General features: G+C 46.7%; 1 protein-coding gene across 1 annotated transcript in view; it reads left to right on the plus strand.

Moving 5' to 3' along the window:
- Srd5a1 (steroid 5 alpha-reductase 1) overlaps positions 1–25994 on the plus strand; it is a 45205-nt gene extending 19211 nt beyond the window's left edge. The window contains exons 2-5 of the mRNA XM_050144734.1: positions 6091–6257; positions 12058–12159; positions 20041–20191; positions 25478–25994. Of these exons, the coding sequence (XP_050000691.1) occupies positions 6091–6257; positions 12058–12159; positions 20041–20191; positions 25478–25544 (487 nt within the window). The 3' untranslated portion in view covers positions 25545–25994. The remainder of the gene's footprint in view (positions 1–6090; positions 6258–12057; positions 12160–20040; positions 20192–25477) is intronic.
- The last annotated feature ends 1085 nt before the right edge of the window (positions 25995–27079 follow it).

Consider the following 27079-nt stretch of genomic DNA (forward strand, 5'->3'; position numbering starts at 1 on the left):
AAAAAAAAAAAAAAAAAAAAAAAAAAAAAAAAAAAAAAAAAAAAAAACCTTAAACATTTGAAAAGTCATATTCAGATCACTGGGAGGTTAAAGGACTGCACTCCGTTAAATACTCTGTGTTATACAAACTTAGCCTCTAGTTACCTGCTTCAGACTTAAGCCTGAAATTACATATAAGAAGATAGATGAAGCTTATTTCTAGAATTAGTACCCTAAATGGTCATTAATATCATGACAGAAAGTAGATGGATGGATGGATGGATGGATAGATAGATAGATAGATAGATAGATAGATAGATAGATAGATAGATAAATAGATAGATAATCTCAAAATTTGAGATAATATTTATACCTTAAGAAAAATTTTAAAGAGTCAAAATAAAATGAAAGGATTATGAGATTAGTGACAATACAGTAGTCCCTTAATTTTGGTTTTTCTTCTGTCCCATACCAGGTGGCTCTTCTGACATGAGAGAGAGATTTTGGATTTTCTTTTTACAAGCATACTTGGGTTTAGAGAAGAAGACACATCAACTCCAAAACCAGATTTAATTTTTAAGTGTATTGGGACTACCAAAAGACAATTTACCTTATATGTCTGTAGAGAAGACCAGAAACAAATATTTAGGACGATTTATGAAATTCTATTCTGTTGGAAATGTGCTATACCACTAGGCCAATTTATTCTTTTTCCTGGGACATTTTATCTTGATTCATCTGATATCTGATATCTCATTTGTCTGTTTAGTGGTCTTCAAATTACTTAGTAGAATACTTTTGTTCTCCTAGAAAGATAAAACCAAAATCATGCCTTAACCCTAACTTTGGGAGCTTCCCTTTCTTGGCAGGTTATATCTGATTAAATGAAAGGCATGTTAGTCTTTTAAGTTAGTTTAGATTGAATGGCGACCCTGTTTGATGATGAACTATTGCCTCTCCTAATCAAGAGGTCTCTCTTGTTCAAATCCAATATTTATCAATCTTGATGGTATCCATAGCTTTTCTTCTCTTGTGGAAACAAAAGCAAAATTTCTTCCTCAATGTAACGCATCCTGGTTTCCATTCTGAGGTCAACGCATCTTTGCAGTGTGATTTAATGCAACAGTTTTTATACTCTTCATTGTCTCTCCACAACTGTCATTCCTGTCTCATTAGCATTTAAAATTTTTAAAGTTAATAAAGCATTGTGTAATCTATCTCCAGAAGTCTTTATTACCCTTTTCTGTTTATTAAGCAAATCTTTTAAAGTGTCATTAAATATTTGTATAACTGTTTGCCCTGTAGAATTGAATGGTATATCTGTAATATGCCTTATGTTGTAATATGTAAAAAAAATTGTTTCATTTCACTAGAGAAATATGCTGGAGCATTATCAGTCTTAATTTGTATGGGTATTCTGATAGTGTCCATAACTTGTAGTAAATGTGTAATTACAGAATCAGCCTTTTTAGAACTGAAAGCAGCTGCCCATTGAAATCCTGAATATAATCTGTGGTATGGTGCACATACTTTAATTTTCCAAACTCCACAAAACAAAGCACATCCTTTTGCCAAATTTCATTTCTTTGAGTGCCCTTGGGATTACTTCTTGCAGGTAATAGAGTTTGGTTATACAAAGAACAGGTAAGACATTTTCTTATGATTCCAACTATATTAAGAGGTTCTAAAAAATCTAATTAATGTTGTGATATATAATTTTGACTTTTGAATGGTATCCAAATAAGGGTTTTGATCCACTTTACTTTTTCCCCCGACTTATAACCTGCCTTTCCTGATTTGTTTACATCAGTATAAAATGTATGGCCTCCAGAAATTGATTTTCCTCATACCATGTGAAAAAGGATCCAATTAGTTGTTTTTATTAACTGAAGTCTTTTGCTTTTGGAATCTTTGTTGCTAATCTCTTGCCCCAAATCACTGCAAGTTCTTTGTCAGTGTTCATTTCTGTACCCATAATGATACAATTTTAGTAAAAGGTACCACAATTTATGGTGGATCTATTCCTGCTAATTGATGAAGCCTTAATTTTCCTTTCAGAATTAGTTCAGAAACCATTTCTATATAGGTCTTTAATTTTTTCTCTGTGTGGTAAAATATCCATTCTAAAGTATTATCTTTTCTCTGCATAAGAATTCCTGTGGGAGAATGAGCAGAAGGTTGAAGGACCAGGATACATTCCAGCTCTGGATCCACGCCATCCACATAGGCATCCTGGAACGTTCTTTCTCCCAGAGCCATGCTCTCTTAGCCTCAGCTGATAATTTTCTTGGCCTATTTAAGTCTTTGTCACCTTGTAATATTTGAAATAAGTTACTTAATTCTTGAGTTCTTAATCCAGTTGTGGGCCATAGCCCACAGTTTTTGAAATTATAGACTAGGAGTCTATAATTGATATCTCCTGATTTGTACTTTCTGTGGTTGAATTTTCTGTAAACCTATTTTATAGCCTAGGGAATTAATAGAATCTCCTCTTTGTATTTTTTCAGGAGCAATTTGTAGTCTCCAACAGGGCAAAACTCTTATTTACTTCATCATTTTTCTAAGGTATCTGTGTCTGAATCAGCTAGTAATATGTCATCCATATAGTACTAAATTGTAGATTGAGGAAATTATTTATGAATTATTTCTAATGATAATTCAAAATATTGAGACAAGGTGAGACTGTTTAACATTTCTTGTGGAAGAATTTTCCACTGATGCCCTTTAATAGGCTTGGAATTATTATGAGAAGGTGCTGTGAAGGCAGACTTTTCTCTATCCTGTTCTTGTAAAGGTATAGTAAAAATGCAGTCTTTTAAATCAATCAGTATAATAGACTGTCCTTTAGGTAGTAAAGAAGGCAAGGGAATTCCAGACTGTAGAGAGCCCGTTAGCTGAATCACCTTATTAACAGTTCTCAAGTCTGTTGCCATTCTCCTTTTTCCAGATTTCTTTTTAATCACAGATATAGGAGAATTCCAAGGACTGGTTGATTCGTCAATATGTTGAACATTTAGCTGTTCCAGTACCAGCTTTTCTGGTGCCTGTAATTTTTCAAAGGCCGTTATTTCACTCAGACAGGTTTATCCGTTAACCATTTTAAAGGTACCCTGGAAAGATCAACAACTGTTGTCCCCTGTTCATGTACAACCTGAGTGGTCAGTGACTGATCTTGATAACACTTTAATTCTCTCAGTATTTCTTTCAGAAGCATTCTTTATTTTATGGTTGGTTTCTGAGATTGGAGGGCTGTTAATCTGTGTTTAACAAGCCACAGGAAAGAGTAAGGAGGAGCTTAGAAAGATCACAGGTGTTTTTGGTCTCAGAAGGCGGAGAGAGGGTCAGCTCGTTGTTCCTCCACTGCTCTGTTGATTCAAGGTTAACTTTATTAAACGTCTTGGAGTATAACAGTACAATCAAATATCCCGAAACAAGTGACGCCCTTCCCAGACTGACGGGTTAGGAATATCAGATGCAGCAAGCCAGAGAAGCAGGTCAACAGAGTAGCAGCTTCCCACTCAAAACGTCCCAGTCCACCTTTGCCACTGAATTCAGCACTGCACTTAGGACTGAACTGGGGAAAACTGATGAACGCTTGCTGTCTGTGATTCCGGTATCCTGGAGAAGTGGCCACCCACAGAACTACCCACCTCAGCGTGTCATTCACCCCTTGGAAATATTCTGTGTACATTTTAGCTTCTTGATTTTTCTTTCCTCTTTTTGAGCCTTTCTTTTGCATCAAGACTGGAACACAAAATGGGTTTTGTTCAGCTCAGCCGTGTGCATCTCCCATGAGCCAAGGGTAGTTGGTACTTTATTGCTGTTGGTTCATTGTCAAGATTCAACCAACTCATGTACTGAGATATTGTAGAAAAATCACATCTGCATTGAATGAGCATGGAGTTTTTATTGTGTTAACATTCCCCGAATAAAACAACATAACACCTGTTTACATTTGGTTAAATTGTGAGTAATCTAGAAAATATACTGAAAATGGGACACACATTTTATTATGCAATTGTGTATGAGTTGAACAATCCAATAATTTAGTGTTTGCAGGGTTCCTGAAACCAGTCTCTCCAGGACAGGGGGACAAATATAAACACTGTGTGTGTGTGTGTGTGTGTGTGTGTGTGTGTGTGTGTGTGTGTGTATGGGTGTATGTGTGCGTGCACATGTGAATATATGTGATATGTGTGCCTGTGGAGGTCAAAGGATAATCCTCGGGTATTATTCATCAGACACCATCTACTGTTGTGTGGTGTGTGTGTGTGTGTGTGTGTGTGTGTGTGTGTGTGTGTGTGTTAGGGTCTCTGGCCTGTGGTTTTAAATATGAACACACTGGGAGCTAGCTCATTTGGTAAAGCGATAAGCACTTGTTTTGTAAACACAAGGCCCTGAGTAGATCCTAGAACCCACTTTAAAAACTGGACATAGAGTGTACGCTGTCACCGTCACCACTGAGATGAGGACCAGAGCATCCCTGAGCTCTGATTAGGCTAAGGTGACCCAGGATCTCCCTGCTGTGGCTTCCCCAGTGCTGGGGTTGTAAGTGCCCACTTTTTTTTTAAACAGATGAGTACTGGGGGTTAAACTCAAATTTTTGTGTTTGTAAGACCAGTTCTTTACCAACTGGTTATCCCTTTAGCCACCAGTAAACTGTATTTTAACGGGCATATTTTCTTTTAAATTTTTAACTATTATTTTAAATGATGTGTGTGTGTGTGTGTGTGTGTGTGTGTGTGTGTGTGTGTGTGTAGATGTGCAGGTGCCCACTGAGGCCAGAAGTGTTAGATTGCTTTGGGGGTGGTTTCAGGATAGGGGGCCTTTCTTTGTTTTTCTCTTAAGTGGGTGCATCTGTTTCATGGTCTGTATAATTAGAATCCTGAGTACAGTGATTGATGAACATGAGCGATGCAAAGTTACTCCTTTATCTAAAAGCCTCTGAACCAAGGATGGCGTCTGTACAAGAAAGCAAACCCAAGTCATCGCAAACGACGCGGAAACAGACCCTCTCATTCTTTTTGTTTGTTTGTTTGTTTGTTTTTTAATTTTTTATTGAGAAAAAGAAAAAAAAGTTTCCGCCTCCTCCCAGCCTCCCATTTCCCTCCCCCTCCCCCCACTCCTTTCCCCCTCCCTCTCCAATCCAAAGAGTAGTCACACACAGGGATGGTTCCCTGTCCTGTGGAAAGTCCAAGGTCCTCCCCCCTCCGTCCACGTCTAGGAAGGTGAGCATCCAAACTGGCTAGGCTCCCACCAAGCCGGAACATGAAGTAGGATCAAAACCCCATGCCATTGTCCTTGGCTTCTCATCAGCCCTCATTGTTCGCCATGTTCAGAGAGTCCGGTTTTATCCCATGCTTTTTCAGTCACAGTCCATCTGGCCTTGGTGAGCTCCCAATAGATCACCCCCACTGTCTCAGTGGGTAGGTGCACCCCTCGTGGTCCTGACTTCCTTGCTCATGTTCTCCCTCCTTCTGCTCCTCATTGGGACCTTGGGAGCTCAGTCCAGTGCTCCAGTGTGGATCTCTGTCTCTATCTCCATCCATCACCAGATGAAGGTTCTATGGTGATATGCAAGATATTCGTCAGTATTGGTATAGGATAGGGTCATTTCAGGTTCCCTATCCTCAGCTGCCCAAGGAACTAACTGAGGACATCACCTTGGGCTCCCGGGAGCCACTCTAGGTTCAAGTCTTTTGCCAACCCTAAGGTGGGTCCCTTAACTAAGATTTGTGCTTCCCTGCTCCCCTATCCAACCTTCCTTTATCCCAATCATCCTGTTTCCCCAAGTCCCCCCCCATCCTCCCCTTCTCATTTTTCTCTCCCCATCTCCCCTTACCCCCATCCCACCCCACCCCCAAGATCCCAATTTTTTCCCCAGGCAACCTACTGACCGGGAGAAGATCTTCACCAACCCTGCAACAGACAAAGGTCTGATCTCCAAAATATATAGAGAACTCAAGAAACTAGACTTTAAAATGATAATTAACCCAATTAAAAAATGGGGCACTGAACTGAACAGAGAATTCTCAACAGAAGAAGTTCAAATGGCCAAAAGACACTTAAGGTCATGCTCAACCTCCTTGTTTCTCGCTTGTGTTTCCTAAGGACTCTGGTTTTCTCGGCCCTGATCCGAGGAGGGAAACCCACGCCCCTGGTTTCCTTTATTGGAGCTGTGCTGTTCTGCACCTTCAACGGCTACCTGCAGAGCAGGTACTTGAGCCAGTTTGCAGAGTATGCGGACGACTGGGTGGCCCAGCCCTGTTTCCTGACCGGTGAGTTCACAGAGATCAGCCCTTCCACTCAGACCCAGAGGTTTCTATCAGAAAGCTCAAACTAGAGAAGGAACCACAAGGAGCCTCAGTAGGTTCAAAGCAGGGAGGAGGAGACTGTCTCTGCTCAAGCAGGGAGGGAAGGCCCAACCCAGGTACTTTGATCCCAATGGCACTGAAACGCATACTGTAACACTGAGAACTTAGAAACAGCTGCAAGCTGCATCCCGGTAAGGGTACTTGATGATACAATGGCTGCTTCCGACTCTGTTTGTCTGTGCCACCAAAATCTGGCTATCAAGAATAAGAGATGGAATTGCTTTTCTGTCTCTCTCTTTATTTTTTTTGGGGGGGGATGAGTTTCAAATGCTTATTTTTGAATTTATCTTTTGAGAATTTCATACATGAGTGTTATAGACTTTCCACCCCTCCCTCTTCCTCCTCCAACTCCTCTGATGCCTTCCCAGCTTCTTCTCAACCTCCTTTTCTTTAGTTATTGTGACACACACGCACACACACACACACACAGGAAACTGACTGAATCCATTTACTGTCATATATGGGTATGTGTGTAGGACCGACCACTTGGGGTCGAATAACCTATGATGGAGATAATCCCTGGAGAAAACTCGCTCTTCCTCTTCCGCAGCCATTGGTTGTCCGGAGCTCTTCATCTTATAACATTTCCCCAACCACACTGGCATTGCCACCTGCTACTGCCATTCATTATGCAAGCCTTGTTTAGATGACCGTATGTTGAGATTCCATGGGTGCACCTTCTTTGTTAGGACTAGAAGATGTCCTGGTTCTCTGGATCTCACAGTCTTTACGCCCCATCTTTCCTGGTGTTCCCTGAACCTTAACTGTCGCGTTGTGTTTCGGATGTATCAGCTGGAGCTGGGCCCTCCATAGTCACTTGTCCTCTGCATTTTGAGAGCTGTAGATTTCTGTAGTGGTCTTTGTCTGCTGCAGAAAGAAGCATCTTTGATGAGGGATGAAAAGCTTTATTCACAAGGCTGAGCTGCTGTACAGGCTGCGTGACCCCATGCGAGGACGGCATGAGGGGGTGTAGTCCTAGAGAAGTCAGCACGCTGGGCTGCTGCACAGGCTGCATGTTGAGTCGCTTCTGTGATAACAGCCATTCATTTGCCAGTGTGCTCACTGTCTGAAGCAGCCCATTGGACACATCTCTTTCCCTCACCTTTGCAGCTGCCTAATGGCTGTTCGCAAGCCTTTGACTCCTCCACCTCTAAGTGGAAAGACACGAAAGCACAAGCAACATGCCCAGCAGGAAGTGGGCCAGATGGTCTCATTTATATGTGGGTATCATTCAGTGTTGCTTTGCGAGGAGACAGGAAGCTGTGTGGGTAGGTAGTTGTCCTTAAGCTACCTTAAGCTACTTACCGCCAGGAGCAAAACTCTAACGAAAAAAAAAATTCCCCTAACAGTTGTTGTTGGAGGCTGCTAGTTAGTTCTCAGCTGCTCAGCCCCAAAATAATCCACACAGAAACCATATTATTTGCAATATTGTTTGGCCAATAGCTTAAGTGTATTTCTGACTAACTCATATCCTAAACTAACCCATCTCCATTAACCCATTTCTGTTAGTCTGTATATCACCACGTGGGTGTTGCTTACCAGCAAGGTTCCAGCTCATCTGTCCCTGGTTAGTTTGAAAGATTTGCCGCTCCAAGCAACAATCAGAGGACTGTGGAAGTGCACAGCCTGCCACAGACTGCCAGTGCATTCAAGGAGGCTGGGGCAAAGGGGGGGAAGCTTTGAGAGCAGAGTGAAGGAAAGTGTGCCAGGCATTTACAAAGATAACAAAGATATTTAGTCAGCATTAACTCTTTCTGAGGCAGTCCTCGCACGGACACATCCCCTAGATATTTCAGTAGCTCTGGAAGAGCCTGTGTCCTCCTTTCTTCATGTATATGTGCATGTCTTCCCCCACTCTCTTGCTCCTATATGTGTTCATGCATGCCTCCCCCACTCTCTTGTTCCTACATGTATGCATGCATGCCTTCCACCACTCTTTTGTTCATATGTGTACATGTGCATCCCCTCCCCAGCTCTATTGTTTATTATTATTGATAACGCTTGGCAGAAGTGGCTCCATTTCAACTCTGGTAATGTGTCAGTTACTAATCTCCTTAATGTGACAAAATGCAAGACAGAAGCAGCTGAAGGAAGGAAGGAAGAGTTTATGCCGGTTCACGGCGGCAGGAGCACGACGTAGCTGGTCACATGACATCCACAGTCAGGACGTGGAGAGAGGTGGATGTTGAAGCTCAGCGGGCATTCTGTTTGTTCAGCTCATGACCTTAGCCCATGGACAGTGTCACCCGTATTCATGGTGCATCTCCCCACCTCTGTTAGAGCTGCAAGGAAAAGGCCAGAGCTGGGCTCCTAAGATCTACCCTTTGCCCTCTAGAGGCCTTGTACACTCAGGAACCCTCTTACAGATGTGGCCAGAGGTTATTTAAACCTCCTCCTTTCAGCAAATGGCATGATTTTCCTGTTCGTGCTGCGCTTGTTAGCCCACTTTCGGAGCTAACAAGCCAAGCTGCAGCCTAGATGCTTTCCTGTCTTCAGATTCCTTCCGCCAAATAAATTAGCCCACTGCCCTAGAGTGCTCAGAAATGGGGACAGACCACTCCAGCCTATTAAACCATAAACAAGCTTTAATCCAAAATTAAATCAAAAGAAAATCACCATGCAGCACAAAAGCTTTCAGTTGGAACCACAATCAGAGTTTGGGGTTCTGAGATTATGGGTGGTTTCTGAGCTCCGCTTTTATAATAAGAAGTAAGCGTTAGGCATGGGCAAACAAATTCTTACAGCCTCGAGGTAAAAGTTAGATACAAATTGCTTTGTACAATACCCACTAACATGATTTTTGACTAAATTAGTGTTTATTGGTCTGTGGCTTCTTCTGTGCACCCTAATGGTATTTACAGAAACTTCACTTTCCTGAGCTTTTCATCGCAGGGAACAGAAAGTCCAAACTGTGGTTAAGGCTGCAGAGAGCCATTGTAGAAACAAAAAAAACTAACCTTGGGTCGCAGACCGACCAAAGCAAAGAAACCCATTGATAACAGTTAATCCCCATTTGCGGACAGAGCTGGTGACCGTTAGCCACCATCGCCTTCAGACTTACAAATTTGTATTTCTGCATTTCTACATCTCTTTATTTCTGTTCCTGGATCCTCAAACTCAGCTTCCTCCTAGTTCCCGGGACATGGGTAGAATCTTGGCCAAGATGTAGCGAGTGGCTTCTAGCCCGGTCCCTGCTCCACACTCCCGTTGTAAACCGGTTCCCCCTTAGAGGAACCTGGTGGTCAGGTCTACCACGGCAGCAGCGACAACCCTGGTTCCAGTTCCAGTTGGTTATCGTTCTCCTTGCTGTAACAAGAATCACGATTTGAGAGGACAGTCCCTTGTGTGAAGGAAGGCCTGGAGGCACGAGGTGAGGTGTCAGCCATCAGAGGCAGAGAGATGAATGTGCTGATTCCACTGACTTCCTCCCTTTATTTAATCCAGGACCCCAGGCCACATTCAGAGTGGATCTCACTCCATCACTCACACATGTCTAGCAGTCTGTCCCCTGGGTGCCTCTGGGTCCTGTGGTTATAACTGTCACAGATACATCTGTAAAGACTTTCTATGATTTTTAAATCCCACAGATTAAACTCACTGTGTATCTTAGGTGCACACAAATGCTAGTTTTCCTCGGTCCCCGCACAGAGTCCAGCTAGTCTCTCAGATGGGAAATGGGGTGCATAAATAAGGGATCCGGACCATCCGATTTTCTTTGTGACTTTATTTAAAAGCTAAATCACGGAAATCATGTAAACATCTGAAACCCCAAAATAAAAAGAACTACTGAGCCCATTATAATCACCAGGATCCAGTAGACCTTACCATGGCATTTGATATATTTAGGGGAAAAGGACATTTCGGGTGGCAGAGTCGGGGTGGGAAACCCAGGAGCCTGCTCTGACGGGTCTGCATACTTTCAGAGGGGGTCCTGTGACCTGGCAGCGGGTCCAAGGGTCGACACTCTGCCAACTGCACGTGGACTGGTAATAACTGCAACACTGTTTGGCCTTCAGATTTGTTTCTTTGTTTTTGGGTTTTATACATTTTTTATTGATATTTATTGAGTTCTACATTTTTCTCTGCTCCCCTCCCTGCCTTTCCCCTCCCCCCTCCAATCCTCTCCAAACATCCCCATGCTCCCAATTTACTCAGGAGATCTTGACTGTTTCTACTTTCTACTTCCCATGTAGATTAGATCTATGTAAATCTCTCTTAGAGTCCTCATTGTTGTCTAAGTTCTCTGGGATTGTGATTTGTGGGCTCGTTTTCTTTGCTTCATGTTTAAAAAACACTTATGAGTGAGTACATGTAATAATTGTCTTTCTGTGTCTGGGTTACCTCACTCAAAATAATGTTTTCTAGCTCCATCCATTTTCCTGCAAAATTCAAGATGTCGTTATTTTTTTCTGCTGTGTAGTACTCCATTGTGTAAATGTACCACATTTTCCTTATCCATTCTTCAGTCAAGGGGCATTTAGGTTGTTTCCAGGTTATGGCTATGACAAACAATGCTGCTATGAATATGGTTGAGCACATGTCCTTGTGACACGATTGAGCATCCTTTGGATATATGAGGAAGGTTGTTTCCCAATTTTCTGAGAAATTGGCACACTGACATTCAAAGGGGCTGTACCAGCTTGCACTCCCACCAACAATGCAGGAGTGTTCCCTTTTCCCTACAACCTGTCCAGAATAAGTTGTCATCAGTGTTTTTGATCTTGACCATTCTTACAGGTGTAAGATGGAATCTCAGAGTTGTTTTCATTTGCATTTCTCTGCTGACTAAGGATGTTGAACATTTCATTAAGTGTCTTCTAGCCATTTTAGCTTCCTCTGTTGTCGGTAGTGGTAGCCTTCAAGTTTTTAATATCTCAGAAAAATCCGATTTTTCCTTTTTGTATCAGAGTTTTATTTTTCGGTAAAACTGAGTCTTGGTGTTTTGCCTTCTCTGACTGAAGTTAACTGGGGTCATGCTGATGCTCTCTGTGATCGGGACTTCTGAGAACCTCTGTCTCTTCTAACATCTTGCTGAAGCAGATGCAAACCTATCTTTAATAAAATCTCACACTCTGCTTCATAAAACCAAACAAACTCCCAAGGATTTGAAGGATCATCCCAGGGAGAGGAAGCTCCTAGCTAGGTGCTGGGGTGCTAGCCAGAACCTTGTAATTTCCAGGCCCTGGGGATAGGAGGGAAGGGAAGGGTGGCCAAGCAGCACAGGAAACCTGATTGGGGAGCTGGTAGCAGACCGGTGAGGTGAAAGCTCTGCAGAGCTGGGAGGGAGGGACAGAAAGGGGCCACAGCTGGGGTCCGAGGCTCTGTTCTTCAGGGATGGGGTGTGAGGCTAGCAGATATTTGCCTCTCCCTATATGAAGGGAAGACTCTTGTTTTTCCTTAAGCAAAAGGGGAGGTAAACATACCTGCAGCCTAGTTTCCCTGTGCCCGGGCCATATGTCATGGTAAAAACACAGATTGGAACCACACGTGTTTTGGGTAGAATAGATGTCTTTAACTGCAGTCAAGGAGGCAGCCTATCGCCGTGGCTAGCACATGGCCAGCATGGGCACTTGTGGTGTTTGCTGCCGGCCATGGCTCCTGCTCAGGCTGCCCCGATACAAGGAAGGCAGTGTTCTGTTCAGTTGAGCATGGCTTTCTTCACTCCGGCCAGTGATTAACCGTAATAACCTTGTTTGTTCTTTAGGTTTTGCCTTGTGGTTAATAGGCATGGTGGTAAATATCCATTCCGACCACATCCTGAGGAATCTGAGAAAACCAGGGGACACTGGATACAAAATTCCCAGGGGTATGTACTGAGATGCGTTTTTCATGGAATCTCCCTCTTTAAAACCATATAAAATATTGTATGAGATTAGAAATACACTTAAAATACATTAGTGTGCTTTGGTAGTTTAAATGTAATCGGCCCCCATAATCTCATAGGGAGTGGCACTATTAGAAGGGGTGCCCTTGTTGGAGTGGGTCTGACCTTGCTGGAGGGGGCAGGCTTTGAGGTTTCCTGTGCTCAGAATACCACCCAGTGTCCCAGTCGACATCCTATTGCCAACATGTCTGGAAGATGTAGGACTTTCAGCCCCTTCTCCAGCACCATGTCTGCCTGCACGCTGCCATGATGATAGTGGACCTAACTTCTGAGACTGTAAGTGAGCCCCTCAATGAAATGTCTTTTTGTAAGGGCTGCTGTGCTCATGGTGTCTGTCAAAGCAGTAGAAACCCTAATACAGGAGCTTCCAGGAAAAGCCATCAGTAGCAGACCGTCTTGAGTGTGAGCTAGACCTCGGAGGCACTGTGTAACAGTGTGTGACTGGTACCCCTCAGGCTCACCCCGACTCATGGCCCATGGTCAATCTGAAAACCTTGAAGCTGTGGGTTCTGTTTCATGTTGTTTGGGTATGTTGCAGCCAAGTCCCAGAGGCACCTCCTTCACCCACAATGTGTAGCCCTTGTGGCAGCACCATGCCCAAGGGAAGAGGTGTGCAAAACTCGTGGGTCTCACAAGGAGCTCACAGAAAGTGGAGGTGATGCTCACAGTGAAGGAGTCGCTAGCTGAGCTCACAGAAAGTGGAGGTGACGCTCACAGGGAAGGAGTAGATAGCTGAGCTCACAGAAAGTGGAGGTGACACTCACAGGGAAGGAGTCGCTAGCTGAGCTCACAGAAAGTGGAGGTGACACAGTGAAGGAGTAGACAGCCAGCTCCCAAAGAATGACACAGAGACTTCTTATTAATTATGAAAGCTCAGCCTATAGCTTAGACTTATACCTAATTACCTCTTATGGCTTAAATTAACCCATTTATTTTCATCTTGATGGAGGAAGGTCATTGGTTAAAAAATAAAGAAACTGCTTGGCCCTCATAGGTTAAAACATAGGTGGGAGGAGTAAACAGAACAGAATGCTGGGAGGAAGAGGAAGTGAGCTCAGAAACCATGCAGCTCATCACCAGGGCAGACACGATGAAGCAAGCCGCCAGGTCAGACATGCTGAATCTTTCCTGGTAAGACCGGTGCTACACAGTTTATTAGAGATGGGTTGATGGGGATATCAGAATTAGCCAGTAAGGGCTAGAGCTAATGGGCCAAGCAGTGTTTAAAAGAATACAGTTTGTGTGTTGTTATTTTGGGGCATAAGCTAGCCAATCGGCCAGGAGCTGGGCTGTGGGAAGAGGCTCGCAGCCCCCACAACATAATCTGTTGTAGGAGGCCACTTGTTTGTTCCTGGCCTCTTAGCCCTGGAATAATCACACAGAAACCATATTATTTAAATCACTGCTTGGCTCATTAGCTCTAGTTCTTATTGGCTAACTCTTACATATTAATTTAACCCATTTCTGTTCATCTGTGTATCACCACGTGGCTAAGGCTTACCAGGTAAAGTTCCATCTGCCTCTGGCAGGGCTACATGGCTTCTCTCTGACCCCTGCTTCCTTTCTCCCAGCCTTTCCGTTAGTTTTCCCTGCCTAGTTCTGTTCTTTTGCCCTATCACAGGCCAATACAGTTTCTTTATTCATTAACCAATAAAAGCAACACATAGACAGAAGTACCTACCACACCAATCTGTGTTCTCTCACGTGATGTCACCTCTCTTCCATCTTGTATCCCCTGTTTCCTCTTGGTGTCTCCTGTGCACTAGATCCTCCTCCTCTTCCTTTCTCTCCCTGGAAATCCCACCTATACCTCTTGCCTAGCTATTGACTGTTCAGCTTTTTATTCCACCACTCACAGCAAATACATCTTCCCACAATGTACAAATGTCCAACAACACTCCGCGCTGGTCTTAGAACAAGCTAAGCAGAGCAGCAAAGGCTGGTGTCTCCCAGACAACAGCAGATGCCAGCAGCCCAGAAAAGGCATGGTGGGAACCATGAGGCTAGGCGGGCATCTCCTCTCAAGTTCATTGTTTCTAATCTTTTAAGTTAAGGTACACAACAAGGAGAACAAAAACAACCAACAGCTCCCTCAGAGGGACATAAAATATCGAAATGAAGTCTAAGAGACTCAGATTCATGATAGCTGCACAAAGTAAGGGGGAGGATGGGCTAGGTGGTCCTGATGGAGGACACAGAACACACCCTGAAAACTAAGATAAGAAGGCCCTGGTGGAGAAGCCCAAGCCTCCAGCCTGCCTTTCAGAAGAGCTCGCCATACGCCAGGGGAAGCAGACAGCCCACAGCTGCACCTGGAGAATCCTTGGCTTGTGGCTGCTCAGATCCTTGAGTGCCCGAGGAGGAAACATGGGCTTTGGCCTTCGCATTAGTCTCTCAGGGGTTTTGAGGGTCCAGGGCACCGGGGATGTGGCCGCCAAGGTTCTATGACAGCTCTGAGTTTTAAACCGTCCAACTTCTTGCACGTTCTGACTTTCAAGGGGCTTTTTCAACATGACAGTTGACATGGCTGTGTTTTCTCATGCGTGGTGGTGTCTGTGCTTAAAGATTGAGCCATACTTCACAGAGTTGTTTACCAGAGGGAATAGCTACTCTGATGTCACCAGCCAAGGCCACGTGGATGCAGAAGCAGGCGTAGATGGAGAAGTATGATCCCTGCTTGTCTGAACACATCCCTGCAGAGAAGGCGCCCGCCCAGACCACACCACCCAGATCGGGACAAAGGGCAAGCGCTGTGGGCTATAGGTGACAGTGACTATCCACGGCCTTTCTGTGGTTGTCGTTCAGTTAAGATATTTTTTAAAGTATGTAAATGCCTGATGAGCTGGTTAGCAGGCCCCAGGGATCCTCCTGTCTCCAACTCTCCAAAACCCAGATGACAAGCATGTGCTGCTGTGCTGGGCTTTTTGTGTGGGAGGTGGGGATTGAAACTAAGTCCTTGTGCTTACAAGACGAGGGACTGTGCCATGTGACCCACCCTTAAGCTTTAGAAACTGGCCCGTATTAATGTAATGGGCAGTGCATTCATTTGTGACAGTTAAACATACTTGACATGCACTGTCTGGTGACATGGCATTCTTGCACTGCCCGTATTAAAGGGACAACGCCTTTAATCCCAGAGTGGTGTCTGGGATTCTTAGCTAGCCGCGTGCTCACCAGCCTCTGCCCCCACACCCAGGTGCTTCCGCCAGATAGTGAGCGCTCCACAGTGGACACTCAAGAGGACAGTCACTTAGTGACCTGTTGCAGCGTCCACCCCAGGTTGGAGTGGTGTGGCATTTGAAGGGGGGCTGCAGATGTGCCCACTTTGAGGATTCAGGCAATTTTTGTTATTATTATTATTAATGTGGGTGTGTATATATGTGTGTGCGTCACACTCATGTGCTACACCATATGTGTGGAGGTCAGAGGACGACTCAATGGAGTCAGTTCTCTCCTGCCACCCTGTGGGCTCTGGGGGTTCAGCTCGGGTCATCAAGCTTGGCAGCAGGCTCCCTCACCTGCTCTGGGCCACACTTCCAGACTATGGCCTTTCCTTAAACCCTAGTCCCAGTCTCCCCTAGACACTACCTATACCCCGAGTCCCTTGTCGTATCCCTAAAACTGTCTTTTTCAAGACAGAATCTCATGTATCCTCTGCTGAGGTAATGGTCGTGTACCACCACATCTAACTTCTTTTCCTGTGGGGGTGAGTGAGACAGTGTCATCCCAAGGAAGTGTCTGAAGGACTAGTTATCCAGACTCTGGCCACAGATGCATGCGGACAGGAATTCTTAGAAGTACAGAACCTGAGAAACGTGTGCACGTGCGCGCACACACACAAACACACACCCTACACTAGGACCCCTAGAATTTGAAGCTGACTTGTGTTATGTTAGGTCAGTTGCCCTCTTCACTTGCCCCTCTCCGTCAGTGACATGTCCTTGCACACTCCCAGGGCTTGGAACCTGACAGAGTCAGTCAGGGAGTGAGGAAAAAAGACACAGTCATACAGAAAACCTGGGAACCCATGGACTGGGCTCTCTGGTGGTGAAAATGCAGCCCTCTGGAAGGGCATCGTGTTTATTATATAGGGTAGACTTGAGAGCCGAGGTTATTGCATAGGCTGATAAGGACCCGAGGTGTATGGTTTACAGCTGGATCAGAGAGCGAGGTTTGACTGATCATGTTGGGAGGTCTCTCTAAGGGAGAGGTCTTTAGGCCTTAAATATCTGTGGGGAGAAAGCTGTGGTGGTAATTTCCTTGATACACTGTCAGCAACCACACACAGACCAGAGGAGGGCTTTGCCACTCCCGTAACACGGAGGCCCAGTTCCTTGACTTGACCATGCGCGTGTCAACACACATTGCCTCATGATGTCACACACTCAGGGCTTCCTCAGCTCCCTGCACCTTGGACAAAGAGTTAAGAAGCCCTGCTGTGCTGTGTGGCCTTGTACCTACAAGGTAATTAAAGAGTCCTGTCCAGTACCTTGCTTCTAGGCATAGGCCAGATTTAGCTGCACTAGGTGATAGGAACTTCCTCTCGAGGCCTGAAAACCAGAAGTCAGAGATTTGGGGATTAGAAGTCTTTGCCTTCGGGCCTTTCCTGTGCTGCACAGCAGTTTCTCTCATGGTCTCTCATGTCTTTTCTGAGAACTAGGCCACCTCAGCTCTCCTGGGGCCCTGGTGTGCTTTGGTGGCCTGACCAAAGCTGGTTTCTGGCATTGGTTTTATGACTTGAGAGGTGACCATCTATTTGGTTGTTTGGTTGGTTGGTTTGGTTTGGTTTTTCAAGACAAGGTTTCTCTGTAGCTTTGGAGCCTGTCCTGTAACTCTCTTTCTAGACCAGGTTGGCCTCGAACTCAAAAGAGATCTGCCTGCCTCTGCCTCCCAAGTGCTGGGATTAAGCCACCTTTTCAAAACAAGGTCCGCAGCAGCTCCTTACCCCACTCATCACGGGTACAGAGTCTCTGGCCTGCCTTCGTCCTGCCTTGCTCAGGTACCGGAATGTGGTGGCTGTCTTTGCTGTGGCCTTGTCTTGCCCAGAACATACACAGTAACTTCTGACCATACTGTCACCTCCTTAGCAAGACCTACTTCCCACAATTCTGTCATGAGTCCTTTCTACCTCATCCCAGTGTTCCCACGCCCTGCCCTGCCTCTCTGGGCTCCTCAATCAAATTAGTCTCTTCTCCTGTGTGACTGCCCTTCTTTGTTACATTAGAGTTCATGCCTAGATGTGAGAAGGGGCTTGACTGAGTGCCTGGAACAGAGCCTGGCCTGGGGCAGGGGCTCTGTGTGGTTTTCAGGAGTGAGTCTATGCTTGAGACTGAATTCCCCTTACTTGGCTATAGGCTCCATATCAGCTCCCCACCCTACCACACCCATCACACATACACGCACGCACGCACACACGCGCAGAGAGAGAGAGAGAGAGACAGAGAGAGAGAGAGAGAGAGAGAGAGAGAGAGACAGAGACAGAGACAGAGACAGAGACAGAGGACAGGGGTCCTGCGCCTTCTGTAGCTGCAGCTGTGGTTGAAAGAGTCGGGACTTAGAGCGAGGAGCCTGTCTGAACAGATAACTGCTAACTGGAGTCTCTTAATTTCATAAGCTTCTCCATTTTGGTTGAGCTGCGATGGTTCCAGTAACTACAGAGATTTGGTTTCTCGAAGTAAATTAACTTTGTCTTTAGATTTCGTGGCTGACCTGCCCCTTGAACTTCCCAGTATGCAGTAATGCCCCAACTCCTGGCCACGGCTAGCTTATGCCCCGAAATAATTACACGGAAACTGTATTCTTTTAAATACTGCCTGGCCCATTAGTTCCAGCCTCTTATTGGCTAGCTCTTACATATTGATCTAACCCATTTCTAATAATCTGTGTAGCCCACGAGGTGGCTTACCAGGAAAGATCTTAACCTGTGGCTGTGTCGGGTGGGAGAATTATGGCAACTGCCTGACTCGGCTTCTTTCTCCCAGCATTCTGTTCTGTCTACTCTGCCTACCTAATTTTCTGTCCTATCAGGTCAAGCAGTTTTCTTTATTAGTTAACCAATGAAAGCAACAGACAAGATACAAGACCTACCTCCATCACTGTATTACTAAATGACAAAAGAAAGAAAGAAATGAAATTGAAAGGCAGGGACATGATTGCTCCTCAGTATGTACATGGGAGACTATAACCAGAGGCAGGGCCCTGACCAGGCTGAGCTAGGCCTTGTGGGGAGGGAGGGGGAAGGAAGAGAGAGGGGGGGAACCAGGTCTGGAGGCCAAAGGTACAAAGGGGGCGGGTAACCAAATGGTTAGATTATATAGAAAGGACAGCCCACAGCCCCTGGGTTGGAGAGTTCAGGGTAGGGAGCTATACAGAAGGAGCCTGGAACAGCAGGGGCTGAGGGATTCCAGGAGGTTCACTTTGATGTGGTAAATAGGCACCTCATTCATTTTACCCAGTTTGAGACTTAAGAAGTACAAACCCCTGTTTGTAAGTAAATGGTGAGCTCTCAGATTCTTACAGACCTTTCTCTAGGTCTCCCCACCCCACTCTCCACAGTAAAGGCCTGTATTGTCCTGCGTCTTTCATCTCTTGTCTCTCCTTGCTGACTTACCCTCTGGGGTACCCCTGCTCCTTCCTCTCCAGTTCCTGTCTCCAACCCCTCAACTCCATTCTCCTGAGTGCAAAGTTCTCCTCTTTGCCTGAGTTATTCATCTGCTGAGTTTGAATTTCTTTCCTTTCTCCAGAAACTTCTTTTCTAACCAGCCTGCAGGTGGACTCCCCAGAAACCATACATAGTGTCCCATGGAGAGTTTCCCCAAACAGAACCATTGGTCTCCCCAGTGGAGCAGCCTCTGGTGTCTGAGCCAATGGTTGGAGACTTGTCTTCCTTTTCTATTGGGAGGACTCTTTTGCACCCCTCCTTGTGGCCATTGCCCTGCCGTCCTCTGACTGCCTAGACAGAATCTCTCTTCTGAAGTGCAGCCTGGCTGAGGTGTCTGATGACTAACTCTGGCCAGAGGGGTAATTCTGCACATTTAAAGGGACCTTACATTTCCTGGCCTTACATTTGCACACCAGAGTATCACCTGACGTTTCCTTCATTCAGGCCTCTATCTCTCTCTCTGCCTCTGCCAGGCTCTCTGCTCATCCTCCTCTGCCTCTCAGAGTCTCCTGTCGGTCTCCCAGACCTGACCCCCTCCGAAAACCGCCATCTCCCTAATGTCTGCTGCTTGCCAAATCTGCTTCTAAGATTTACTACAGAAAAAGGCTGTTTCCAAATCCTGCTGGCGGAGGACAGCAGCCTTGAGTGACCTTCTTAGCAAAACCTGTTTCTCAACCAGACTCCCGCTGTGATCAGATCAGAAGGCTTTTAGTGACCTCTGCCTCCCTGTGCCTTGGCAGCTTCCCTGCCTAACCTTCCCATTTCTTTCTTCTTTCCTCTTCCTACTCCTTCCCCGGCTGGCCAGCCTAACCCTGGAGCAGCCATTCCCTTCCACAGGGTTCTCTAGCTCAGACCCTGACTCCAGCGATGTCATGTGGAAAGCTAACCACTCCCCCCGCCCCCTCCCCACATACCCTGTGTAGGAGGTAACCTTTCGCTGATCCCCCTCCCCGCAAAAAAGACCTGTACTGTCTTTAGTCCTTTGTCCCTCTGTCTGTCATTCCATCTCATTAACCTTTCGGTTAACGTTCTTCCAGAGCTTTCTCCAGCAACTGAATGTGTGCTCTACGGATGGTCCCCAGGATCACCCGAGTGTCCTGCTAGGTGCTGTTTGTCACCACCTTTTCTCTCTTTTCTCCTAGGAGGCCTGTTCGAATATGTCACTGCAGCCAACTACCTTGGGGAGATTGTGGAGTGGTGTGGCTTTGCACTGGCCAGCTGGTCCCCCCCGGGCGGAGCGTTTGCTCTGTTCACAATCAGTACGCTGCTCACCAGGGCAAGGCAGCATCACCAGTAAGTTTGAAACCATGTCTTCGCGATCCCAGTTTGTTCTTAGACTTGAGCATAACCGTTTCCAGGCCTGACTTCCATGGTAATAGTGAGCCGCTAGCCCCACTGCTTGAAGGAGAGAGCTAAGGGAGCAGACCTGCGGCTTTGGGGTCCTCCCTTGTGCCAGCAGGCCAGTGTCTTCCCGTGAAGAGGGAATGACAGAAGTCAGAGAGTCAGGGGCCACTGTGCCTTTGTCACCGTTCTGGGGTAAAGAGGAGACTGTTCGTGTTGATGGATTGCCAAGTCCATTGATCTGACTGCAGAGAGAGGAACAACATTTATCCTTTGTCCTATTGGGATGAGAGAAACCTAGGCTGGGTGTCTGTTAAAAAGATTCTAGCAGCCAGGCTGTGGTAGCGCAGGCCTTTAATCCCAGCGCTCCGGAGGCAGAGGCGGGCAGATCTCTGTGAGTTCGAGGCCAGCCTGCTCTACAAGAGCTAGTTCCCAGACAGGCTCCAAAGCTACAGAGAAACCCTGTCTTGGAAAAAAAAAAATAGATTCTAGCTTAGGTATTTTACGGGGCTTTCCCTTTCCCCTCGTGCTAGTTTATGAACCTACCCCATGCCTTCCTGTTCTTTCACCTCACACTGCATTCTGCAGACAAGTGGCGTTCGCTTTCCTAGTCTACTTAAGTCCCTCTAACCCTCCTGACCTCCCCATCTCAGGGATCAGCACCTGCCCTGTCAGGGAACAGGGCAGTGGCTGCTGTGGCGTCTTCCCGCTAAGAAGGGCAGGCAGAGTCTACCAGCTGTGCAGCTCTAGAAGAGAAAGAACTCTGAGGAGGCGACTCCTGGGCTGGTCCTGGTGGCTTTGGTGGAATTTTGGCAGGAAGTGTATCTCGAGCTCTTTCTGCAGAGCCATCTATAGAAGCAAAGGGCCAGAGAGAATAGTGCTAGAGGCCCCTTGGTGTAGCCCAGACTAGGCCGGCCATTGCCCAAGATGTCCCACAGCCAAGGCTGGTCTTGAGAGTGATGAACCGCATCTCTTTTCAGGCATGTTGGTAGCTATTGGTGTGGCTAGAACCACAGTGAGCGATGTCTCCCAGAGACATCTACTATTTGATTATCAGGCTAAAATAATAGTGGCCCTATCTCTGTTGGCTTCACATAGGTGCTGCAATATTGAATTGAGCCCAGTGTCCAGGGAGTATTTTTCCCTGAAACCCCAAGGAATGCATGCCGGTCACAGTCACCCCAAGCTGTCCCTTCCTGCTGGGTGTTTAGGACCAAACCTGGAGCCAGAACTGGCCACTCCTACCTTTTAGTACCAAGGCTACTTAAGAGTCTGGTTTCAGCAGAGCCCCTGCCCCTTTCCTTAATCCCTGACTGCAGAGTTGAAACGAAAGGCCTTCCTTCACTGTGGCTTCCCTCGGAAGCATGCAGGAGAGGTCTCCTCTGAATGTCCCTCCTCTTTATAGACCAGACACTGGCTAGAGCTTGCTGGGTGGGGTCACCAGGTTGCTCCCCACAGTGACAGGACTTTCTGAGAGATGCCATGGTTCCCAAGGACCTAAAGTCTCTCTGACTACATTACCATAGCCTCCAAGCATGCTTACTGAACACCCTGCCATCTGCATATCGAACTTTGACCTTTGCATAGCTCATTTTCCTACTAGGGTTACTACTTGTATGATGAAGCACAGGAGCAAAGCAATCTGGCCAGGAATTCTTGAAACCAGTTTGTCCATCGAAAGCAAGCTGGGGGAGGGGAGATCACGAGATCTTGGGTCAGCTTTTGCCTACTTGAATTCCCTTGTCCACACGAATGGGCACGTCCAGTCTGCCAGCAGAGAGCTACTCGGACAGTCCCATCTGTTCCCAGGAGAAGTCAGGCTACATAACAGGATTTCCACACCTTACCCATGCGTGCCTGGGTGCTCTGTCTACCCAGCTTCCTCCTTTAGTAAACCACACCAGCCTGAGGTCAGCCAGGAGCCGCATTTGCTGCGTTTATTTAGCAGCTGCTCTAGACCGGCTTCATTCACCTGTGTTCACAGAGTCAGAGCCAGGGTCAGGAGGAAGAGAGGCGCCCACTCATTAGCGCAGTAACATACTAGGAGAGCCAGGGAACCAAGATTTAGCTGCCTCGTTTTGAGACCCATCCACCTGCCAACTCAGAAACATTTCTCGTCATTCTAATTCTAAGAGGGAAGAACCAGGGTGCAGTTAAAACCAATCACAGCCAAACAAAATGTCCACTAGTATAAATAGCTCAATACCCAATAACTGGGATTCACTCACAGTCTCCTGAGCTCTAAAGGGTGCACACAGCTTTGCCTCCCCGACTCTGCCCTGCACAGCACACATGGCTCCTCTCATTGACTCCGGCCAGCTTTGCTAACACAGCTGCTGCTGTCCTGGTGGCCATCCACAGTCCTGATGCTTCCTGCAGCTTTCTGCCACCACAGCAGGACCGTGTGGGAGACCCTGCACATGACCATGTGGGGCTACCAGCATGACTTTCAGCTTTGACCTTCTTGGGACCATAGCCTCCGTGTGCTGACGCACTCACAGATGATGGACCTCAATGACACTTGGATTCTGTGCCAGCACTTTTCTCGAACAAAACAGGGACCAAGAGAGTCCCTCCCGACATTTGAATAGGAAGTACACAGAAACGGGGAATAAATAATTCAGATTTCCAAATGAAAGCCTTACTAATGAAAATCCCAAGGAATTCTTTGTGTTGCCAGGGACATCAGGGCCCCTTCTCAATCTCATCAATAAAAATTGTCAAGTGGCATTGGGAGGAGGCTGGAAGACAGTTTTGTTAGGGCAGGCAAACTGTGCATCGTGGCAGCCGACTAGGGGGATGAGGAGGACACGGGAGGAGAGGAAGAGAGACCAGGATGCAATGGGAGGCGGCGAGCAGCTTACATGGAAAGCGCACAGGCGTAGGCTTTGACCAGCATCGAAAAGGAAGAAAAAGAGAGTTACCCTTTTAAGCTCTGGAAGCGGGCACACTTGACAGAACCGTGCACTGGTGGCATGATCAACCCCACTGAGGGCTGGCTTCTCAGAGCTGAGAGTATAATGTCTCAGGAAGGGTTAATCATTTCTCCTGTCCCTTTAACATGGCTTTAGGCAAATGTGACTTCCTGAGGGTCGTTGGCCAGGTGACTCACAGGCCTGACTGGATGATCTGCGTCAATAGTAGGAACTGTTCCATGCAGTGGAGTAGATCAGAATGTAAGGCCCCACCCAAGGCCAGCCACAGATTCCTATCCCTTGACTAGCAGTCACTTTCTCAAAGGCCCTCTCAGCAGAGCCCTGATAACCTCAGGGGCCTCCAGAGCTTCTGTAACATTTTCCCCCTTAAGAATAAGGAGCTTAAAATCACTTAGAAAATGGGCCATCGTTGGGGGCGGGGGATGCATATAACCACGCCCACCATGAACGGGTTAGCGTCTGAGCTAGAGTTTCCATCCTGCCTCACAGACTCCAGGCAGGGTGCTCATCTAGGAGGAGCGAAGGAACCAGAGCGCCCCCTGCTGGCCAGAGAACTGAAGCCATTTCTTGCTTCTGACCTTGAAGAATGGCCTTTGCAGTCCCCACCCTAAACTGCTTAGCCAGTTCCTATCCAGGGCCTCATCATTTGTGGAGTGTAGGACGAATAACAAAAACCCAGAGACAAATATGGGGTTCAAACTGAGGATCAGAAAAGCAAAACAGCCAGCCGCTAGAGAAGTCTTACTCTGCCAAGGCTGGGTGACCACAGACGGAGTCCCAAGCCTCTGTCTCCTCCCGTGCTATATGACTTCTGAGCTGAAGATGCTTTTGTTGAAATTGATGTCAGTGTGGGGTGATTTTGAGTCCTAAAGAGTAACTCAGTTTTGTGACAGTATGTTCATATATTTGTTGACCTTAAAAGCTGAGGACAAAATAATTATCCCTTTGCACAGTCTTGTCATGTTACCTTGGCTGGTTTGAAATTAAAAATCCTATTGCCTCCGCCTCTCAAGTAGCTAAGAGTATAGGCATGTTGTCATAGGGCTAGCTTAATATACGTATATATGTAAGAGGCCTTCATATATGTATATACGTAAGAGTGGCCAAAGTTATACAGTGTCCTCCAGCAGTATCCCAAATCATATAACCAGTGTATACACTCATCTTCACCGACTTGTGCTTTCCTGGTTGCTCTGCCCTTGCCCTCCTGAGACCACTGTCATCTTCAGTAGGCAGAAGAATCAGCTTCTATCAACATGGGGCGTCCTGTACAGGTATCCCCAGGGCGTCTTAAGAAGGAGCTGTGCTGAGTGGGTACCTTTTCTGTGCTGGTGACTATTGACAAATTCTGGGAAAGACTCCTGTCACTGGATCCCATGCAGAGAGGTGACAGGGGATGCAGAGGCCCCGGCAAGCTTCTCGTCCTCTCTGCTATTGCGTGCACAGCAGATGACAGCGACTGGCAGGTGGCCCCACAGGTTGTCATTTCTGTGGCTCTGGACGCAGTTAGACTTACACAGACAGCGCCCTTCACGGCCTCCCCGTCTGCTCAGTGTCTTTCTGCTGCACAAGTAAATGACTGCTTCCCTTAACATCTTCAGTGCCTAGGGAAGCTTCTTTTTACTGACTATTCCTAAATCCTGTAAAGAAAATAAAAAGACTTTTTGGAGATGAGGTCTCATGCGCTGATGCCCAGGCCACCCTCCAGCCCAGCCTCTCAAGGCGCTGCTACTGTAGGCACACGGCATAGCTAGGCGCCTTCGTATCCGTTCTGATTCTGCCCGCTTTGTCGTCAGCCTCCCCAGCTGGCTGCCTGTATTCGTGCACTGGAAATACTTGCTTCAAGTGAGGAGCCGAATTGCCGACATCACCCATTGTATGTTTAGTTCACGTCAGCGTCCCTTCCCAGAAAGGTGAATTACTCAGGGCACTTCTGAGACACATTTGACACTTAAAATTATTCACGGTGTGGATAAATGGCAAGTCCTTATTGCTTAAAAAAAAAAAGCAAAAACAGAAAACAACAACTTAGGGCTGACAAGATGGCCCCTAGTAGGCTAAGGTGTTTGCCATCAACCCTGAGAATGTGAGTTCAATCCCTGGCACCTATGCAATAGAAAGACAGAACTGATAACTCAGAAAGTTGTCTTCTGACCACTGTGTGTATACACACAGACACAAACTTTTAAAATGTAAAAAAACACCTAGGTATTTGTTGCGTAATCACTTTCGTTACCAACTTTGGAAATGCTTAAATAACAAGATGAGTTGGTTTTCTAAACGCTTTTTTCTCTCATTTTAGGTGGTACCATGAGAAGTTTGAAGATTACCCCAAATCGAGAAAAATTCTAATTCCATTTGTGTATTAATGTGATGTCAGCGGCATCGTCCCTGAAGAGCTCCTTCCTGGCGGCGATATCTCTCTGGGCAATTATCAATGAACTGTTTTCCTTAATTCTGCAGCACCACTGTTCTCAGGAAGGGCTATGGGGGTTTCCATCCCCTGGTAAAGGAGTAATCCCACTGTGTGCTGTTAGGGACGGTGCTGCCTGCCAGACCAGGATTGGGGAGCACTGGGCCATTGCAGCTATCTCTGCCTTCAAATGTGCCTTTTTGCCGTTTTGGTTTTGCTTCTTTGTTTATTTCTAGATTTTTGTTTGTTTTGGTTTAGGTTTTTTTTTCTTTTCAAGACAGGATTTCACTGTGTAACCCTGACTGTCCTGGAACTAGCTCTTGTAGACCAGGCTGGCCTCCAACTCACAGAGATCTGCCTGCCCCTGCCTCCTGAGTGCTGGGATTAAAGACGTGCGCCCCCACCACCCATTGATTGTGCATTTTTGAGGCCAAGTCTCACTGTGTAGACCAGGCTGTCCCTACACTCACAGAGTGATGAGAAGCCTCTCGCGTAAAGGCGTTCGCCTCCGCCACCCCATTGCCACCAAACCTGGCAGTGCCTCTGGGTTCTGTGCGGCAGAAGTGGAAGAAGAAACCACTGATTCCACCACCTCTTACAACCAACCAACCCTGCACGGAATGCACACAGGTCAGCAGGAGTCTCCTGCCTCCTCCGTGGACGTGTGTTCTGCCTGTTCAGTCCAGGCCGGAGAGGCCTGGGGCTGCGGGAGAGATCCCAGTCCACCGGCTGGCGTTCACTGCAGCTGCTCCGCTAGACCCCGAGACTGGGGAAAGGCCTCTTTCACTCAGCTCTCCCGGTGACATGCTCCTATAAACATGCTACAGTATCACCACTCACTCACTAGCCCTGCTTGGGTCTTCCTTTGGTCTAGGCGGAACTAGAAGTCCTTAAGGCACTTAAAAAATATCTTTATTATTATAAAACAAAACCTCAAAACAGAATTCCTTATTTTAAATGAGCCCAAAGACCAATCATGGCCCATGCCAGAAACGCCAGCACTCGGGATGCGCGCCTGAAAAATAAATAAATAAATAAATAAATAAATAAATAAATGCCAATACCGACGCCAATTGGCTACCCCTCCAAGGAAGTAGCTGCAGGTAATAAAAGACACCGTCCACCCAAACACCAGCTTGGGAGAGTGGTCCCCAGCTGGGACCCTAAGCCCACAGTGGCTCTTTGCAGTCTATGAGCCACTGGTGAAGAGCCATCCCCATTAAACAGACCATTCCCCTGGGGCAGTGCACTCTCTGCTGTCTGCCATCATCGGGGAAGCGATGGGACAGTGTGCCCTCTGACCCACAGAACATGCTGCATTGGGACCTCCCAGCAACCTGATGGTGTGCACAGAGCCCCCGCCCGCCTTTCCTGTGTGCAGCACCTACTTTCCCTGCCTCCAACACCTGCCTTCCTCGGGTCCACCTCCGGGTGCCCACCCACCTGCCTGCCCTGTGGCCTTCCTAGCAGGGCTTCCTCTTACACAGAAAC

The sequence above is a fragment of the Alexandromys fortis genome, unplaced genomic scaffold, assembly GCF_014885135.2.
Source record: "Alexandromys fortis isolate MF-2015 unplaced genomic scaffold, M_Fortis_MF-2015_v1.1 scaffold_52, whole genome shotgun sequence".
Lineage (NCBI taxonomy): Eukaryota > Metazoa > Chordata > Mammalia > Rodentia > Cricetidae > Alexandromys > Alexandromys fortis.